The sequence below is a fragment of the Zootermopsis nevadensis genome, unplaced genomic scaffold, assembly GCF_977971745.1.
Source record: "Zootermopsis nevadensis isolate Lab colony 2312 unplaced genomic scaffold, Znev_1.0 Znev_ptg000016l, whole genome shotgun sequence".
Classification (NCBI taxonomy): Eukaryota; Metazoa; Arthropoda; class Insecta; order Blattodea; family Termopsidae; genus Zootermopsis; species Zootermopsis nevadensis.
In genome coordinates this window covers 9822331-9843639 of record NW_028259148.1, presented here as the reverse complement: position 1 = coordinate 9843639, position 21309 = coordinate 9822331, and the positions used below count along the sequence as shown (strand labels likewise).

The following is a 21309-nucleotide window of genomic DNA, read 5'->3' as shown; positions in this document are numbered from 1 at the left end:
ATATTTATATGTTTTTAAACACCTATTTTCACCTGTACATTAACTATCTTTTTGGATAGATGGAGTACTAGAACTATCTAGAATATCTTTGATCAATATAACTCTGTAGAATATTTAATCTACTGCGTAAAAAAATGAGAAAAGCATGTAACGAAAGTAGACCAGAACTCTCTTTTCGCGTTTGGTCTGGTCCAAGTTCAAATATGTGATATAACACACATTAAAGAGAAAGGAGCTGTTTTTAACGCCTACATATCACGATCAGCGTCATATTCATCATGCATCTGTCTGAATGTTTTTCCTGTTTGTGGAACGACTAATCGATAACATTTGTGTTGTTGTGTGTTCAGTAGGCTAAATCCTGGCAGTAATCTGTTCGCGCTGATAGAATATTAGCCCATGCCAGGTTTTGTGGCCTTATTAATTCTTTAAAACAAAACAAAACATTCACGCAACATTCCATAACTCATAACAATGCTTACTCATTTTGTCCCCAAAAGCACTCGTTCAATTTTACGTACACTGTACAATATTATCGATCCTTGAGATCGACTTCAAATAGGCGCCATATTATAATGGTAACTGTCTATTGACGGTTGATGTTAAAAGAAGACTACGGAAATAAAACTGCAGATCAGGCAGTGATTAATGAACCGTTTCCTTTATTGGTATTTTCTAATTTCTTGCTCATAAAACTAACTCTATGGAACGGACTTCTTATTAATAAGTTTATCGTCGCTCAGATGGTCAAGAAATTTCTGGTCATATAATAAATCTGAAGGTTCATTATTGCGTTCGCAACAGAATGCTAGTGTTTTATCTTGAATCACATTAATTCAGTAGTGTTCACATAACGTTAAGATCCATTTTAATATTATCCCCCACACGTATCTTTGTCTTTCAATGAGTCTCTTTCCATCAGGTTTTGAGTAATATTTTTCAGTAATGTTTCACATCGTTCGTTCATGCTAATTTCTCCGTCCATCCAGACCTTTTTAATTTAATGACCACAGCGAAAATGGTGATGTGTAAAAATTATGAATTATCTCATAATGCAGTTTTCTTCCTTTCTTATTTCCAAGTATACACTTCAGAAAGTTACCTTTTATTGAAAATGTACAATATTCAAACAGAAGGAAGGCATGTTACCTGTCATATGCACCATCTCCTACTCATGTTCTGTAATCTTTGGAGAATGATTTATTTCTTTATCTCTCAAGAATATTTGTTTTCCTGCTTAGTTATATAATTTGATTTTCACTTTTGCTATGTCCGGAGATAGAGATTTTTCTATCGATTGGGTCCAACAGAGTAGGTTTTACCTGAAGACGGAGATAGACTCCAATCTTCGAAACGTTGTGATTTATTGGTTTTGTTTAGTCTTGGACTATGTATAATGTCCACAAAACAGTTTGCTTCAACAAAGCTCGTTAAAAATAAGACTTTTTTACCTAAAAATTTCTCTCTGCTTCCTAGTCAACAGTTGTTTTAATAATATATGTAGAGCATCTCTTAATTTATATCAGTAATTGTAGTTTATTTCTGTGTATCCACTATTTTATATTGTAAGTAGCTAATTTATTTCGAATGTTGATGTGAGTCACTAAAATAGCGGATCGTAGATTGTTGAAGTAGTGTTCTAGTCATGAAACATAATATAATGTAGATTTGAGTTTCTTTTATTTTTACCTAAAAACTTGATTCCCAGATGCACTTTTGGGTGTGTGAAGATTATTCTTAATGCAGCGCTCCATAACAGAATTTATCGAAATGGTTAGGGAACGTAGTACTAATGGCGGATGAGAAATTCGTAAGAAGTCTTTGGTTAGAAGTCTTGAAGGAAACAAACTACTCAGATTACTTAGGTGTCAATAGGAGCATAATATTAAAATGGATCTTAAAAATATAGGGTTGGACTGCATATTGTGTTCTTCATGTTCAGGTTTTGGTGTGAGGTGGGCTGTTGTGAACATGGCAATGGACTTTCTGGTTTTACAAAAGGCGAGAACATTTTTGAAGGACTGTTCTACGTGGAGGTATTTAGTTTGGTGGTCTATAGTAAAGTCTGTAAGAAATGCTCTTGTTTTACGTTCCAAGAAACATTTTGAAAATCTCCAAAAATTCTATGCTATCATGTTAATTTTTAGTTTTATAGCCTCAGCGTTACATTAAAAGTTTTCCATAGGTTTATCAGTAAAACAGACACTTTGTATTTCTCAGTAGTTTCTACGCCCAGTCGATGCCATTAGCACTCTACATCCTTCGTCAGGGTAGACTAGTTTTGTCGTTATAATCCATTATAATAGTATGTCACACTATTTTGTTGTAAAATGAAATATGGTTTGTGATTAACTAAGTGAGTATTATGCGTGACTAACCATGTTCTCTGTAGCAGGTGTTCTATTTTCCAAGTTCTACTACCATTAGAAAGCTTTCAGAAATGTTAAAGGATGAAAAGGTATAGTTAGTTAAAGGAAAGGCATAAAGGTTTAAAATGCGAATGAAATTGTTCTCCGTTTAATTTAAATTCGTCTTTTGTACTAGTAACACTATTAAATCGTTAAACCGCAGATGGTGGAGGCAGCAAGGATCTTTGTAGCATTGGTAAACTTCAACTAGACTACACGGCGCTACAACCTAGATGACAGCCATCTTCGGACTTTCTGCCGTGAAAATCTTAAAATCTTACAAAGTAAGGTAGCTTTGAGATTTCCCACCTAATAATTAATTTAGCCGTCACAGTGGCCGCGTGGTCCGAGGCGTGGTCCTTCTGCCGCTTGGTCACTGAGACCGTGGGTTCGAATCCAACTCAAACCATGTATGTTTATCCGCGTTTTTGTGTGTTGTGCTCTCCTGTGTACAGGTAGAGGCCTTGCGACGGGCCGATCCCTCGTCCAAGGAGTCCTACCGGTCAAGCCAACGAAAAGTTGAGACCCGCAGTGCTCAGGAACTTGAAGAACGGGTCGTATAAAATAGAATAAATAAATAAATAATTTAGCAGGTTAAACGTGTGCTCTTCCTCATTTAAAGTACCCTCACTTTTTATCCGATTTTGACTACGAGTGTGTCAACAAATTTTAGTAAACCTTGGTATCAGGTTTAGTAAAATTCCGTACTCGCCTTATTTGTGAAGTATAAAACAATATGGAGGAACACTTATTCTTAAGCTTGATTTATAACGACTATTGGGGACTGTTAAATTTAATAAAAATTAGGATATTGATTTTTATCCGAGTTTACATTCCAGCGTAGCACCTTATAAAACAGTTATATCTGTTCGCCTATCTATACGAACGAAACAAATTGTTTTAAAATGTAATATAATTATGTTGAAGTGCTATTATATTTCATAATTTAATTAACAACTTCATTAAAATACTCGTAGCTTATACAATATTAATATGAAACCTATGAAATAATTTACTTCTCTACTGTAGAAGTGGATCTGATTTTATTAAATTAAATGCAGTAGGTAATAATAAATGACAAAGTAATTAATATAAAGTGGATATCAATATATTTACTGACAATAAAATTGGTACAGTAGTATTATAAATAATAACTTATAGCTACTCATATTTTTATGAAAATATTCTGTGCACATAATTCAAATCAATCTATTAAAACTGTTTCCGTTGAAGACAGTTTCTCTTTCCATCCACTAGATTGTACTGTACTCGTGAATGTACAAAATGCAGAGAATGGGTGATGAAAGTCAGAAGGCATTATTCCAGCTTAATATTTGTTAACAGACATAAATAGATGACATGAGCATGGCCAGGTACGTTTTTTTTTTCTAACAGTAGAAACAATCTGGAAATACAAATTTTTGCGATCGATCGTACATTAACTAAAATATATCACATTTGCGAACACACATAGTCCTATTTCTAGAGCTTGACCAGCAGTCGAACCTTAAATATGACGCGGATCTTAATGGTAGGCCCCCAGCCCACTACTGTAGCTCAGAGTAGGTGCTGAGTGGGTGTATGTGAGGATAGGAGCAGCTACCACTTTCTGGATTGGTGCAGGTGGTGGATGAGCAGCGTGACCGGACTTCACGACTTGCGCGTTGAACCCGGTGTGTTTGTCAGCGGCGTAGTGGACGGTACGAGTGGTGCCGTCAGCTTCAAGTAACTTGTAGTAACCTTCAACTTTGTCCCCAATACGTCTCTCGGCCTGCTCCTTGATGTCATGAGTGTGTTCGTCATTGACACCATATTTGAATTCGTACTGAGGGGGAGCCTGAAAAAGTAAGAAACTTACGAAGATGTGATATTTTCTAATTGGGAAAAGGTACAGTGAAGTGCTTCTGTGCAATGAAGTGTCATGTGCGGAATATAAATAAGCCTCAGTGTGTATTCTTAGGTATCAGCAGTATGAGATTGTAAGTACTTCGACAAAGTGACTAATGTTGATAATAGTCGTTGAATAGGAGCCATTGCATGCTCCTTCTGGATTAAATAAAAGTGAAAGTACCATGACCCGTCTGGTGTCTGTACGTGGTTCTGATTACGAATAACATTTTTTTAAATTTCAGTTCACCTTTTTGTTCAAAGAATCGGATGTGAGGTGTGATAATTTTTAGGCGAAATTTGTATAATTATATTTAAGATTTGTAAATAAATACAAAATTTTAGTAGGAGAACTTGAAAGAAAGAGAATTCTTAGGATGCCAAGGTATAGATAGGAATCTAATGTTAAAATCAGGTGCCATTTTGAGCTGTGTTAAAGCGACTTAGGATAAGGTCCATTGACAGGCTGTTTTTAACACGGTATCGAATATTCAAATTACATAAAGGCTGGAGGTTTATTGATGAGCTGATCGATTATCACAACCTTGAGAAGGTCTTTGATGGAGTTAGGTAATACTAACATGGTACTTTATATATGACTGTAATATGGTTTTTGAAGCTAAGGTGTGAGAATATGGACCGAGTTCATCTGGTTCGAAATGAGGAAAGATGGCGGGCTCTTGTGAGCATGGTAATGAAATTTGGGTTCTGTGAAAATAGGTAATTTTTTGAGTGATTAACTGACTATTAGTATCACAATAAGGATTCCATGAAATTAGATTTCTCTTAGAACTTTTCGATTTACGTACGTAATGTTCGGCTTCTATTGGAGCATGGGCGTAAGTGATCACAGGTTCTTGTGCGTAGGTCAGTATAGGTGCATGAGAGATCGCATGCCCAGAACTGGATTGGATGTACGACTGACTCTCGTAGACTGGGGAAGCCAGCGTGGTCACCGCCAGAGCTACGATAACTGCGATCTGCAACAAAAATAGAGACCTGACATTAGCAGTGTTCTTCCTTCCACTGGGTATGGTCGTCATTTTAAATCCATTTTCTTGCTTAAGATGGCTGTCGATTGTGTTGTTCCGCCGTGTAATCTGGTATAAGTTTACAGACAATTCAGAGGTGTTTGCTGCTACGAAAAATCGCCCTGTCGATGGAGGTAGCAAGCACATCAGAAACGTAGGTTATCTACTACTAGACTATTCGGTCCAACGACCTAGAAGACAGTCAGATCTAAATAGTCGCCGCCCTGAGAAATTGATGTCTTACTACAGGTTCTTGTTCATTTATCGAAATTTTTACCAACTTCAGGATGAACAGCTATATCACTACACATCCATTCGCCTGTTAATGTATGTCATAAATAGTTAAACTAACTGTGATAGTTGTGTAACGAAGAGAATATGCAGAGCATAGATCGACATTTTCAGCTTTCTATAAAGGATAATAATAAAGTGAAAAAAATGAAGAACAAACAAATAAACTTTATTTAAAAAAATATATAATTTTATTATAGATACGGCCTGTTAACCCTTCAAGCCGCAGTGATAGTTGTATGTACTATTCAGTTTAACATTCACCAATTCAGTTTTGCCCACAGAATTTTATTTATGGATTTTGTATGATTCTCAGAAGAAACAATTATAATCGTTTTAAAAGAATGAACCAATTAACGAGCACTTTTATCTATTTATAAAATGTATTTTAAATATTATCTAGATTAAAATTTGTGTTTCAGACGCTTATTTTTTATTTATGTATTCTGGGTTCATGGAACGATCATTTCACCATACGTCATATCAATTAGCGTCGGAATAGAGGGTAATTAGTGAATTATAAATGTGAAGAAAGTGACTTATCTAATGCCCCGATAGTTTCTTAGAGGAAACCATGAAAACCATTAAGATCATAAGTCAGAGCAGCCGATCACGTGGCTTGAACCACGACATCTGCTGTTGCACTCGTCCGCGATATCCTATCTCATAAAGTATCACATTATTAGTTATGATTCATTCACACGATATTCATAAAGTGAGCGCATTTAGGGATGATCATGTCTGCCGTTTTCGTCTATCTGCCCACATGATTCAACTCGGGATCCACTGAACAGATACGGATAAAATTTAGTGTGGACATTATGCCATTGGGGACTAACCTGAAATCGAATTTTCCAATTTTCTACAATCGATAATACAAACATGGTTGGCGAACGAATTTGTGAGGTGGGATTGACACTAGTGCCACTTGCAATAGGGCTATACATTTGTGTATGGTTATAGATATTCGGGTGCGGTCACTGTGGCCGCGTGGTCACTAAGACCGTGTGTTCTAATCCCACTCAAGGCATTGATGTTTGTCCGCGTCTTTCTGTGTTGTGCTGTCCTGTGTACAGATAGAGGCCTTGCGACGGGCTGATCACTCGTCCAAAGCTTCCTACCAACTGTCTAATAGATCAAAGCCAACGAAAGTTGGGACCCGCAGATTCTCAAGGCACTTAAAAACTCGTCGTCTAAGTATCCAAAGTAAGTAAGCAAGTATAGATATTCGGAAAATACTAACCTTATTTGTAAAAAATTGTTGTATAATGTGGAATAACAACATAACTGCTGCATGAAAAAAAAAGTATTTCACTTTATCAAGATTAAATTCTATCACCCCCTGCTTGCGAATCTAGAGTGTTACGAGAGAGATTGAGGGAATTATGACGTTTTTATCGATTTGCGGTTCTTAAAGAAGACTTTTAAGAATAAGTAATCTACACAGTTTGAAACTAAAATTGTCTAAGTAATATTTTATTACAAATTCAGAAGTTGCAAAGAACGCGTTTATGTATTCCATACATGCACCTTTGAGGACTTGACGACTTGCTCAGTATTTATGGCGCAGAAGGCGCTGATAAACGACTGGAGAAATATAACACAAACTGGCTCAGTTTTCATTTGTACAGAAAATGTCAGGGAACTTTGAAGTAAACGGATGAAACAGCTTTCGATTAAGGTATTGTCTGCACTAGTGGAACTATAATCGAAGTTGAAGCTGTACTGTAATAAGACTATAAATCTTATGGACGTGTTCGGTTTTCATAAGAGATAAAAGTGTCGTGTAAAGTTGATAAATGTTGCAATTAGTATTGTAGACAGCAACAACTATAGTTGATTTATGGTAAAACTTGTCTTCAGTATTTGTTGGTGAATAAATTAAGTTAAAGACGTACCGGCAAGTAACATTGACAGCAGAACTGTCTCATTTTGTAAATCGCTCAACCAAACAAACATTTTTGGTTTGGTAATTCTGTATGTAACCTGTATTGAACACTGAACGTTCCGACGTAGGATGCAGAATTTTTGCTTCCTACTTTGGAATACCGTGTTTGAATATTAGTCCTGAGACTAACTATATTTTCATATTTCCTAGCCTTAAAATAGACCACGGTCGCTTACCGAACTTACCAATTGATGATGGCTATCTTCTGGGTTGTTACTTTGTGTAGTCTGTTAGAAGTTAACCGACGTTTCCCTGATGATGGAATCAGCAAGGACCTCATAAATGTTGGTAAATTTCTACCAGACTACGCAAAGCAACAACACATTAGACAGCCATCCACGGACTCAGCGCCGTGAAAAACTCAGTTCTACTTACCTACTTGTCTATTACAATTATTGTTGTATTATATTATTCATGAAGATAACAAAGCATCTTTAAATTAACGGTGTAAATAATTACATGTAAGTCTATGAGAGAACATAGCAGTTGTATAAAATTGGTGGATGTCACTTAAAAAACTATTCTGTCCGGACAATAAATAATATATCTTATTCTGAAGCTAATCATAACATGAGATTTCAATTTACATAAATGATAAAGGAAGAGAAATTTTAACCAATTTGTAGGTTTTCTCTCGTACCTATTAGAAACTCGAATCTAATCTAAGTGAATTATATCACATGGCCCAAAGAGACGTCGCTTAAAAGCGCTCGTGGAAATAGATTAAGTCCTGTTTATTTTGCGATTTCGTACAGCCGCATTTTAAGGGAATCCCCAGTTCTCGTTCCTATAAATAATATGATAATCTAATTTCATTACCCCATTGTTTTGTATCTATGTGAATATTTATTATAAGTTATATCCCTATTAGTTGTAGGTACGTAATTGTTACAATACGATCGGAATGGAAAAATCAAGTACTGGAAATGTGCTTTATTTTGTAGGTACTCTTGTCTAAATGTGTTCTGTGTGTTATATAAATCGAGTGGTTTACAGCTCAAACACGGGAATTTAAAAAAATATGTTAAATGGCGCACAATCAAAGATTCTGTCATCCTAGTGATTTTGGCGAAATTACTTGCTTTTGTAAAAACATTGCTTGTGAAATGTTATGTATTTTTATACGACCCATTCTTCAGCGCCCTGAGCATCTGCAGGTCCCAATTTTTCGTTAGCTTTGAACTATTAGACAGTTAGTAGGACTCCTTGGACGAGTGATCAGCTCGTCATAGGGCCTCTACCTGTACACAGGACAGCATAACACAGAAAGACGTGGACAAACATCCATGCCTTGAGTGGGATTCGAACCCACGGTCCCAGTGACCAAGCGGAACAAGACTCACGCCTCAGACTACGTGGCCTCTGTGACGGCGATAATAAGTTATGTATATTATGAATCAGACCAAACACCGCAGCCTAACTTCTAGTATATACCTGCTTCGTGTTCGGAAGGTCCGGGGTTCAGGTCGCCTAGCCTAGGATGTGTTGTAATCCCCCCCCCCTCCCCCGACACTGCAGGTAAAACCTTGTGCAGTACCCTATATTCCACTTCGTTATTCATTAATCGTTGAAATTGCATAGTTTCATATACTGATAACGCCAATAAATAAATTAGAAATAAATAAATGCACTGTTGAAATATAACAACGTTTATTGACGGAATTTCATTCAGGTGAATATTTCACGAATCCGCTGTCCCAAAAATAGACTCGTAAATAAAAAAGGCCTTAAAATGAGACAATCTAAATAAAAATAAAAACGAAGTTAGCCTAACTAGAATGTAGGGCCGAGTAGTGTGGTACAAGTATACCGACGTTTCAGAAGTGCTTACAAATACCTTTATCAAGGCGATTAGACTAAAAGGCTCAATAATTATTTAGGGGTAGGCAGGCGAACGGACAGACGGACGTAAAAGTAATTAATAAGTATTCGCTCTTCCCATAAGATATTTAAAGTGAACTGCTGATAGATGCATTCTCTTTCTCGAATCAGACTACATTCAAAAAACGGCGTATATGCACTTCAAAATTATGTCTCTGAAATATTTCTTCTCGAACAACACTGATACTTGCCTTTACACACATCATTGCTCTCTCCACTGCAAACGTCAGAAGCTGTTGCGGTTTTAATACTGTATTGAAATAATGCAGTATTTATATATTATTGGAAATGCTGTTATTTAATTATGAACAGACAGCCACGCCCCCTGCGCCATGTCCCGTTCAGCTGTTTTCTTGGTTGCCCTATGAGATTAATTATTTAAGTTTGTTAACCGACCAATAATGTTGGTTGTTTCCTCAAACCAACTAAGCGGTAGTGCACTTAAAACCGGATTATTGGCCCTGGAGACATAAAATGTTGTCAGACAACTTGAAGTACAAGCAACGCACGTAGCAAACCGACTGTTAGAACATAACATGTTAGTTGATTTGCATGGTTGATTATTATGGACTCTTTAATCACATTAAAGAGCAGTAAATTAATATTAAAATGTTGTTTTTAATTTTAAGATATTACGTTTCTTTGATTATATGTTTATTTGCATATTTTGATTCAGTTAACTATATAAAATTGTAAATTGTTTCGAATATTTTTTTTTTGTATTCATGGGTGTTATTCTATATTAATTTCACTTTGCAGTTATTCAAGTAAGAACGTATGAGTACAATCAGTCAAGGTATTTAAGCGGTAACGCTGTAGACTGATATTGTTTAATTGGCTATTTTTAAAAGCTTTTCCGTTGTTCTTATAGTTTCTCCAAATTTGCAAGACCCCGTTTTCAAATCATTACTAATTTACCTTTAACGATCGTTTGTGGCTATACGCTTAAAATATCATCTTTAAATAACAGAAATCAATCATGTACTAACGCATGCTGGTAATAGAGGTGTTATTTGTTATACACGCTTTAGATATTCGCGTTCTCGCATATCCACTATCCATTATCATAGGGAGCATTAATATCCTATCCACGGCAAAATGTTAGTATGTTATGTGCATTAAACTTTCTCCAGCCTTCTCGGGGAATGTAATGCAGATTATGAGTTTAATAATATAAAAGCATCGTTAAATAAATTACAAATAAAATTCTCCATTATTTATTTCCAACCCCTTTCATAGCTCAGTGCCGTTGACACTTAACACCCTTCCTTTCCATCGAAGCCCTCGTCATTTTACATGCAACATGTTATTGTAAAATAGGTATTGAATTTCAGTTCTCATCATAAAAAAATTGTTGCATTGATAATATTGTGATCTCTATCTTACCGAAGTTCGTGATACCACGGAATTTAATTACAAATTACGTTTTCTTTTTTGTCCTTGTAGAAAACTACCGCCATCTGGCCTCATTAATGAGAAATGTGTATCAGCCGTGTCATATGTTGAGTTATTGGCCGAAGAGTTTTCTGCGAGGTCCGAGCCGATTTCGTGTATGAGAACAAGAAAACATTCCCTGAATGCTTTTCGTTCTTTTCCTGTAATTTTAAGCAAATAGTATGATTATTATCAAGTTCCTGCTGCACGATTCTTATGCAGCTTCCCCTATTTAAATTTAACAGAATTACCCATTTACTGTGGAAGCTAAAGGATTACTTATCGTTTAAAATTATCATTTGATCATACAGTAATAAAAAATTCAAAATTCCGCCTTTTGTCTCAAGTCTGTACTCCTTACCACCTCAACGTCTTTACTTTTTTACCCTTATCAGAAAGACGAGCGGGCAAAGTCTGAGAACCTTCTGACAAAATAATTCTATTTTAATCTCTCTCACTTCTCTTCCATAATTTTCTCTTTACTCCTTCTCTTCTATTATACTTTCTATCTCTTTTACTCTGTCTCTCTTCATTGAAGGCATCGAAGCAAATGTGCATACTGCAGATGTAACACCCACTTCAGCAAATTAAAAGCATTTAATTATTTTCATAGAATAGAGCCCCTTTTTAGAAGTTAATACAATCAGCATTTTATGAAGCATGAATTTTCATTACTATGTTCACAAAAGCTCGCCCGTGTGGGCGTGGGGCTAAAAAATCTCTACCATAAAAATAACTTATTACGAAGTGGTACATAGGGCCTCGGATTGGGATGGATTTTTTGTGCACAGGATAGGGACCAGTAGCGGGCTTTTGAGAACACGGTAATGAAACCTTTGGTTCCAAAAAATGTTGGGACTTTCTTAAGTGGCTGAGCGACTCAGGAAGGACTCGGGTCCATAGAGTAAATAAGTAAGTATGCGTGATTAAGTAGGTTGGTGGACTTTGAATTTTCTTATTTTCTCGTTCGTTTGGTTTGTTTTCAGAGAATCTCACATAACAGAGACACCAAACATTTTATATTCCAAATCTCAATTCATTTTCCATTGCGTGCGTCCTTTGGAATATCCAACGATGTGCTGAGGCCCTGTGTAACATTTCGTGATACGCGGTTTTATTACGGTGAAGAGTTGCTTGTAGGATCACCCCTTTTCGACTGTTCACGACTGCTTATTTATTACATTTCCAACTGTCTTCCACATCTGGAAGCCTTACACCCGCCGTGACAAAGAATTCTCTAAAAAAAGGACCAGAAATGGGACTTGAAGCTCTACTGTGCGGACTTGCAATTAGATACCAACGTTTCCGAAGAACGTACTACCATTATCTCTAGGGCTCAAAATGTAGGTAATATATTAAACCGACGTCTTGGTATATATTTAAAAGGAATTCGGATATTAATATCGACAAGTCAAAATTGCATTTACGAAGAAATAAGAGCAGATTTAATTCTGGGCATACTCGCTACGATATAGCTCAGGACCTTTGTGTCCTCCCGTCTGCTGTCAGAACAATAAAAATTAAAGAGACCTGTAATTTTACCTGTTATTTTGTAAGCTTGTCTGTCACGTTAGGAACGAACGCAGATTGAGGACGTTTCTAAATAGAGTGTTGAGAATATTTGGACGTAAGAGGCATTAAGTGATAGAAGACTGAAGAAAGTTGCACAATGAAGAGATCCATAATTTTTACTCTATATACACATATGCATGTGTATATAATTAGGATGATAACATCAAAAGAGAGTAGATTGGTTGGGCTTGTAGTACGTATGAGGAAGATGATAAATTGGAGAACTTAAAGGGCTCGGACTCGAAGACATGACTTAAATGATGAGATAATATTAAAATGTAACTTAGAGAAATAGATGGTTTTATTCTGCTTGAGGATAAGGACTGGTGGTTTTATCTTTTTTTAAACAAGAAAATGATTCTTAGGTTATAAAGCGGGGAATTTCTTAAACGTCCTGCTTCTCAAAGATTCTGCTTCATGGAATTATTTAGTTCAAGTATTTGTTGTTTAGGAATGTATTAACTTAAACAGTTAATTTTAAAACAGACATCTCAGTTCAGTATCTCATGATGAATTATAGTTTTATATCGAAGTTGCTGGTTGTTCCCGGGCGTTTGTGCTTATAATAGGTTTTACACACTGACACACACAACTTCGTCCCTGACTCGCATATTATATGTCTAAATTTAAGCATGTCTTGTATATTGTTTCAGTATATCATTAGATAACGCGAGGCATATACAGAATGTCACAAAAAATACACTTGTTAAAATACGGTATATTAACTTTGTGTACACAACTTTTCGAGACTCCTGTATGAACACATCTTATATGTTTCAGTATTTTAGTTGGATTGTGGTCTCATTTGGGTGAAAATGACCTAAGACGATCTGGTAATATTATTTTATTTATAACACCATCAATATAACAGTGGCATAAGTAACAAAACTGCAAGTTTATATGAAAAATACATTACTCATGCTATTAACTATTTTTCACAAATCATGATGTGTTATAAAATTTAACATGCACGTGGAAAATTAAAGGTTTTGTGAAATCAGGATGCATTCAAGGGATTGTATGTAACATGTGTGGGAATTTTAAGTGTATAAAGAGAAAGTTGAGCTGTGTATTTCATATTAAGTTGAAGCGTTTGAATGAATACAGTCAGAGTGGTGATGTTTAATTAAGACCCATGCTATGAAGTTCCGAGGAGTAGAGATTAAGTTCCACTCATTAACCTCGGCAGTGGATGAAGATCTTCCCCCCACCCCGAAAGAATCCAGTACCAAGTAGACAGGAAACTGCAACCTACAACCAATATGGATTCGGTGCCGAAGAGAAGAGTATATTCTTGCTTCTGCCGAGAATTGATCCCCGCTTATCCAGCCCATAGCCAGTGACACGTAGAAATTTCCAGGATTATAGAATAATAATTTGTCATTGAAATACGTATGTATATGAAATTCAAAATGCTTGTGAAATTATTTCCGATGCAGTTATCATGACCTGATAATGTTGAAGTTAATGATACCCGCCATAACCGTGTCCCAGACTGGGTCCATGTCCTAGTCCGCCTGCAGAATATCCGTGTCCCAGTGCGTTACTGTAGCTCACCGCGGGAGCTACGTGGGAGTAGCTGGGGACCGCAGGATACGTGACGAGAGGGGTTGCTTTTGGGTAGCTGAGACCAACTGCTGCTGCGTTCACTGCCGTGGCTGGATGAACTTCGTGTCCGGACTTGCTGACAACAGCGTTGAATCCGTTGTGATCGTCAGCGGTGTAGTGTACAGTTCGGGTGGTGCCATCAGGTTCAACAAGGCTGTAGTAACCATCAACTTTGTCTCCAACTCGCTTCTCGGCCTGTTCCTTAATGTCGTGGGTATGGCCATCTTTAACTCCGTAACTGAACTCGTAATTAGCCGGAGCCTGGATAAAATATTCACAACTTAATATTTGTAGCCATTTTCCCTTCATGAGAAAGAGAGGTTTGTAGGATCGTTTGTCATGATCATTTTACATGAAATGTTTTGTTCATTAATTGAATGTTTTGTGGAATATGTGGTCGTTATTTTACCTCTTTGATATCAGAAGTTTTAAACTGAAGTGACGATTTGTTAAAAAGCTTCGTGAAACTGCATGTGTATGAGTAATCATTAACATTTTTGAAATCTTTTAATAACAATGTTCTTTAAGTTTTTGATCTTATATGTAAGTGATGAACACCGGATAAGATGACAAATTCATGCGATAGTTTTAAGTTAATCCGTATAATAAGTTTACCTTCAACCATTTTATTCTTTACACTAAGCTGGAAAAGTTGTAAGATACATATGCATTATAACTTTTTCAATTAAAGCACAAACAATTTTGTGTTTTATCATATGAAAATATCTAAACTTTTGAGAAGGATTTATCACACATACATACACACATATATTTCTAATTATTATTTTAAAAATTTCCACAATTCCTTCTAATTATTGGGGTCAGAATAATCAGTTTAGACGATATACTGGAGATTTTACTTCATCTGTAATTGGTGTTTGTTTAGCTGGGACGTTTTATTAAGATAGATCATTTGATGCATGTTCTAAAGGTTAGTATTGTCTTTATAAGAAATAGATTTATACGTGTTTTCCTGGAAGGAAATTCATACTGCGTTCTTCCTTAAAGTGTTTATATTTTTACTTTATTATATATTTACCAAATAATGGTAGCAGACATCACTAATAGAAATAATGTTGATACATTTGTAACTTCATATATCACGTAATATTCTGAATACGTGAAGTAAAAATTTTAACCAGTATGATGACAGTGGGGACAACATTAATACTAGTTATCACCTATTTTAAATTTGATGCACTTTTATGACAATTCTAGACCTCCCTTATGCATCAAAACAGCAATTTAATGGCTACCTGAGAACCGTTCGTTAAAGCAACTCACGTGATGTTCCAGTTCCACGGGAGCATGTGCAATTGCAGGGGCATGAGAATAGCTCAACGTAGGGGCATGAGAATAGCTCAACGTAGGGGCATGAGAATAGCTCACTGTAGGGGCATGAGAATAGCTCACTGTAGGGGCATGAGCTATTGCAGCCACAGGACCATAGTGACCATAGGAATTAATCTCGTAGCCAGGAGCTGCATAGCTGACTGCTAGCAGAGCGATGAATATCACAACCTGAAACGATAGCACGTTCGATTAATGAGAAAATTTATATGAATTTGTAGAAATGGTGTTTGGTAACTGGAAGCTTATGTTGTGTAATGCTGGTAAAGTTGATGTCTCGCCGCCGTCAGAACCTAAAATCTCGCCATATATGTTCTGTCATAAATATGTAGTAGCCTCCTACATCGTGCTATAAGAAACTAATGACGAAATAATGTGTGAAATAAAGTATATGAGTTTTATTGCGGTTAAATCAGTGTAATAATTTATTGTGTCCGTTAGTTCAACGGAGATAGATATTTTGGATTTAAACTCGAAATTCGACGAAAATTTTATTACAAACAAGGGGGAATAGTTGTGTATAAATGTAGATTTCAGATTTTTTCAAAGGCATTCTGTGTTAAAGTAACAGTAAACGTTTTTTATACAACAGGTAATGGCCGTTCTTTTTAGCGTATATAATTTTATAGACGTGAATAGACTTACATATTTCTTGTTTATAATTTTAAATTAGGCCGCGTATCAAAAAATTTATGAATACCCATTTATTGCAAAATGGCTGATTGCAAGTTTCCTTTATTTGTTTAAAGTAGCATTAACTAACTCCATGGAACAGAGTTCTTCTTGAGAAGCTAATAGTACATTAAGCTAGTCAAGAAATTCCACTAATTTTATGGATCCCGATTGTTTATTACCGTGTTCAGAAAAGCCCTCATTCGATTCATATAACGGGCGAGATGAATCGTATCTACTCCCTCCAACCACATTTACCCAAGATCCATCTTAATATTATCCTCCGCTTACACCTATTTCTTCCAAATTGTCTCTTCCATTCAGGATTTGTAGCCAAAATGTTGTATTCATATTACGTCTTCCCATGCGTGCTACATGCCACCCTCGTACAAATTATGGAACTTCTGAAAATAGTCATTAGTAAATAATGTTCTATACACTTACGTATAATTTCAGATTTATCTTATTACACTGAAAAGTCAATGCCAAATTGCAACAGAACAATTTAAGATCTTCCTACATTTCTTTTAAGTAATTTAAATTAAGCTGCCAATAAGTTAGCTTTACGTACTCGTAATACTTCTGCCTCTTTCTGTTTTAGACATGGTAAGAGCAAATATAATTTTATGACACGAACATAAATTATTTTAACAAAGACTCTGCCTTAAATTGGATCATTTCTTATAAAATTTAAACGTGTTAAAAATGTTGCTTTTTGTATCGGTTAATTTAATAGTACATATAATCGTACGAAACTCCCATTTATTTAAATATAGAAAACATATTTAATTTATGTAATTTAAGTATGGATTTGTAATATAAATAGCTTGGTATAAACTTTTATATGAGCTCCTAAACAAATATATTTATGCTACATGTGGACTCGAAATGCAATATAAATAAAGTAGACTTGTTCTCTACAATTGTAATCCTATTTGTTTTGCTGCTGTACCTTCATGAATGCCATCTGGTGGAGATGTAAACTGTAACGAGCACTGCTGTTCAATGATGTCTACTGCAGTTGTGATGTCTTTTATATGGACTGAATCAATGTGAATTATAGGTAAGAGGTGGTCACGCCCTGCCTTTTATTTGCATGTATCTCGTTCGTACCCTCACCCCCCCGCCCTCGGACTGTTGGATTTTCGTGAAACGGGATATATAACCTTATACGCTGTGAAACACGCGATCATTCGAGCGAAACAATGTTACTATTGTGTAGTAGCTTGATTGAGACAGACATTTCACTTGTCTCTGTAAACTACAATGAAAGAATGAATGAATTATAAAAGTTATCCTGAAAGTTAAAAATTAATACAAATCAGTGGGGAAACGTTTATCGAAATAAAAGATCATTGTTTCTCCCTCCCCCTTTCGTCATATCCGTTTGATGTGACCAATACAGTAATGCATAAAGCTGGCCGTTTAGCCACTATTATTTCGTAAGCGAGATGACGTATATTTTACCTGTTTTTAAAATATGAATTTAATTTAAAAATAAGAATTCAGAAATGTATCTTGCAGTGCATTAATTTCATGGGTCACTTTAAGAGATTTAAATGCGCTGTTTACATTGTATATGGGTTTTTCAAAGTTTTGTTTTGTAGATTAATATACGCGTTGTTACAGTTATTAAATAGGAGTTTTATTAAAGATGCCTGATATAAGACATAAGAAGTTTAATTAAATACATTTATTTTAAGAAAACCTTGGTCGATAAACCGGCAATTGGCTAGTAAAAGAGTTCTGTTCCTTAACTAAGCACCATGCCGGTGAGGTTTCACTTTCTCATGACGGCGAAACTTCTGAGTTGTTGCGACCTGACTATGGAAGCATTAAATTCCTCTGTAACGTCGGTATGCTTCTACCAGATTACACGGCGCAACTACCCAGAAGACAGCCATCATTAAGCACCGTACCATGCATGCTTATGAAGTGCTGGCCGTTTTACTCCTAACGAAAATACCCCGGAGCGCATTGGATAGGAGGCTGTGTTTCCCCCAGATCTGATTCGGTCTGAAGGAAGTACCTGATAGCATATAAAAAGTTTAAATTATTCAGTCTAAATTTATGTTGATTTGTCGATGTGCTACACAGCTGTTACTCTGAACATTGTGGGTTGTGTGATATATTCTCTGATTTGGCTCCATTCCCGCATCAGGTGACACATTAACAGACCGCTTCGCACTCAGTAATACCCGTTGAACACAACGCCCGGGCATGTTTATCACGCAAGCCCTAGAAAGTTTTAATCAGGGCTGTGCAGTCGGTACTAAAATCTCCGACTCCGACCCCGACTCATTCATAAAAGTTCAATATGTATTAATAAGGGTAAACCTACTAAAATGGTAAATGGTACCACAAGATATTTCATCACCACCACGTTAATCATCAGCCTACTGTTTAGACTTATAACCTATATTTAAATACACGTCTCATGGTTATTGCAGAAATCGGTTGATTTGTAGACAGTTTGTGTTCTTAAGGTACGGAAGCCAAAGTTACAAGACATTATTCCCACATCATGTGGCTCAACGCGTCGTTGAATCTCCCTGAGCGTGAGGCTGACAGCGGCTCACACGGTATAGAAATTGTTCTTAGGATTTTATATCGAGGCCGGAGACGGTACATTTTTACAGACTCCGACTCCACAGCCCTGGTTTTAATGTTTACTTTCCTTGTCGAGAACAACGCTGTTTACTTGTATTCCCCACACGTCATTCTTCCGGCAGACATAATGCGAGTTACTTTTTATCAGTGTTTCGTGTAGGTGATTTAGTTTACTTCCATTTCGTTGGGTTTGGTTTGGTTTAGTTGCGTTCCTTTTAGTTGGATTGGATTCAGTTAGGTTTAGCTCGGTTCCATTTAATGTGGTTAGTAACCAATATCAAATAATTCCCCAGTGTTGTCAGATAATTACGATGAGACTTGTCGGTTCAAGTAAATTATATTTTATAAAACATTTTTGTTAGTTTATTTATATTTGATATTTGACATACAGTCGTCACAGTGGCCGAGCGGTCTGAGGCGTGGCCCTTGTGTCGCTTGGTCACTAGAAACGTGGGTTTGAATTTCACTAAAGGCATAGATGTTTGTCAGCGTCTCTCTGTGTTGTGCTGTCCTGTGTACAGGTAGAAGCCTTGCGACGGGCTGGTCACTCGTCCAAGGAGTCCTATCAACTGTCTAATAGATCAAAGCCAACGAAAAGTTGGGACCCGCAGATACTCAAGGCACTGAAGAACGGGTCGTATAAAATAAGAATAAAAAATAATTTGACATACGAATATGAATCATTGACACGCAAATAGTTTTTTAACAAATTACAAGACGTAATGGAAATATAAAAGTACATTGTAACTGTTCAATTTTCTGTAACTTGTGTTCTATTTACATAAGTAGATGTATTTCCATGTATCAAGCACACAGCTCCAGTTCCATTTATTGATTTTATCTTCATACACATAACCGAGTAACTGCAAAGTTAAGAGTTCAAAATTCAGTCATAACACCGATACATACAAATAGGAAGTCAGAATCCTTAGTTAATTATTCTGTTAATTAATTCCTTTTTTTACTACGTAACACGTATGGAATGCAATGATAGGAACATATATGAATTATGAATTAAAATTGCTTTTGAAAGAACTCGTAGATTTATATAGTGATGTTCACCAAAGAAAACCTGTATCCAAGCCAAGATTCGTACTCCGGACCTCGGACCTCCGGAGTACCAATCAAAGCACATCTAAGATCGCTGGCTTCAAGGTTATAGAGCCATGTAGTCTGGTACGCGTTTGCCTACGTTTCAGAAATCCTTACTGCCTCCATCATCAGGGAGATGTGTCACACATCGTCCTGACTTCTGAAACATCGGTGAACTTCTACCAGACTACATGGCGCTACAACCCAGAAGACAACCATCTTCGGAATGACAACCGTGAAAACTTCAAATCCTACGAAACATGCCAGTTAGATATTCGACCACAAGTTTCGGTAAAAGTTTGGTTGTATATTTTCTATGATTTCGGAAAACGCCATTGAAAGACAAGGAACAGCTGTTTGGCCCTTTTAATATATTTCAGACACAATATTTGACTTACTGTATCAATTGAAGAACCACTAGCTTATACACACTTGAAGGGAAAGTTTCGCTTTAGATATTCGGCCCTAAACGGCACGTTAATATCGCAATGAACTCTAAATAAGTTGTCAAGTAGTGGACGGAATTTGTCTGGCCAGAATAGGGTCTATTGGCATACTTTTATGAACACGGTAATGAACCTTCGGGTCGCATAAATAGCGGAGAATTTCTTAAAAAGTTGAGCGACTGTCGACTTCTCTAAAAGTATTCTATTACATGAAGTTAGAAAGTGTATTTGTTGGTTGTTACTGCAACAGACTTGTCGTGTGGAATAACTTCAACTAGCTGTTGGTAAAAACTGGCAAAAAATAAATAGAAGTAAGTACGCTAATTAAACAAACCATGGAGAAAAAGATTGTTTCAGTTAGTTGAATCAAATTTTTCACAAAGTTTCTTATGAAATCCCTCCTCCTGTATCCAAATCCTGTTAGGCCTGTAGGTTGTTCAATTCCGTACAGTTTGTATACTCGATAACAAAAGACATTTTCTCTTATATAACAAGGGTGCGGTCGGTCGAGTCATGTCGGTTGCAGTGTCCGACATAAAAAATCATTATTAAACAGTCAGTAAATGCTCTTTCACAAAAATGAGTTTGTACTTTTGACGAAGCACCCAGCTGGCTTGTGAATTACATTTTATCCCTTGTATACCCAGAGATTAATGCAGCAGGCCTAATAAAGTTAATAGCACAAACGGTGAAGAGTCTGGTTTTAGATGCTTCTGCGCATGTGACATAAAGTGTCCTCGAGAGCCAGTTAGTTTCACAGGGTCGGTGTATAAAGTATTCCGCTACTTCAAGAGCTACTCTCCTTCGTCCTGTGGCTAGCACATAGATCACAAAATGAACATCGATACTTCCCGTTCTAGTAAACCTTCCTATACAGAAGACCGAGGTTCCAGTTTTTTTGCTGGAAGACGAGCTGTTTTTTATTGCCCCAGGAAAATGCGTTGTTCCAGGATAATGTCTGATTATTCTATTCCAAGAAGCAACGGTCTCTCACCTCCTGTCATACTCTTAAATCGACAATTTATTTACTACTGGAACATGACAATTAACAGCGTGTCATCAAATAAGCCAGAAGTTAA

At 36.4% G+C, this 21309-nt stretch overlaps 2 protein-coding genes across 2 annotated transcripts; both read right to left on the bottom strand.

The window, feature by feature from the left end:
* Window positions 1-3500: 3500 nt before the first annotated feature.
* On the bottom strand, window positions 3501-9731 carry LOC110828674 (cuticle protein 19). The gene is made up of 3 exons (XM_022061603.2): window positions 9638-9731; window positions 5105-5275; window positions 3501-4245 (listed from the first exon to the last, which is right to left on the bottom strand). Exons 1-3 carry the CDS (start codon window positions 9650-9652, stop codon window positions 3934-3936), a joined length of 498 nt encoding a protein of 165 aa, XP_021917295.2. The 5' UTR covers window positions 9653-9731; the 3' UTR covers window positions 3501-3933.
* A 3550-nt stretch (window positions 9732-13281) lies between these two features.
* Window positions 13282-17138, bottom strand: LOC110828668 (uncharacterized). Its single transcript, XM_022061592.2, has 3 exons — window positions 17035-17138; window positions 15345-15581; window positions 13282-14321 (listed from the first exon to the last, which is right to left on the bottom strand). Exons 1-3 carry the CDS (start codon window positions 17047-17049, stop codon window positions 13917-13919), a joined length of 657 nt encoding a protein of 218 aa, XP_021917284.1. The 5' UTR covers window positions 17050-17138; the 3' UTR covers window positions 13282-13916.
* Between the last annotated feature and the right edge of the window lie 4171 nt (window positions 17139-21309).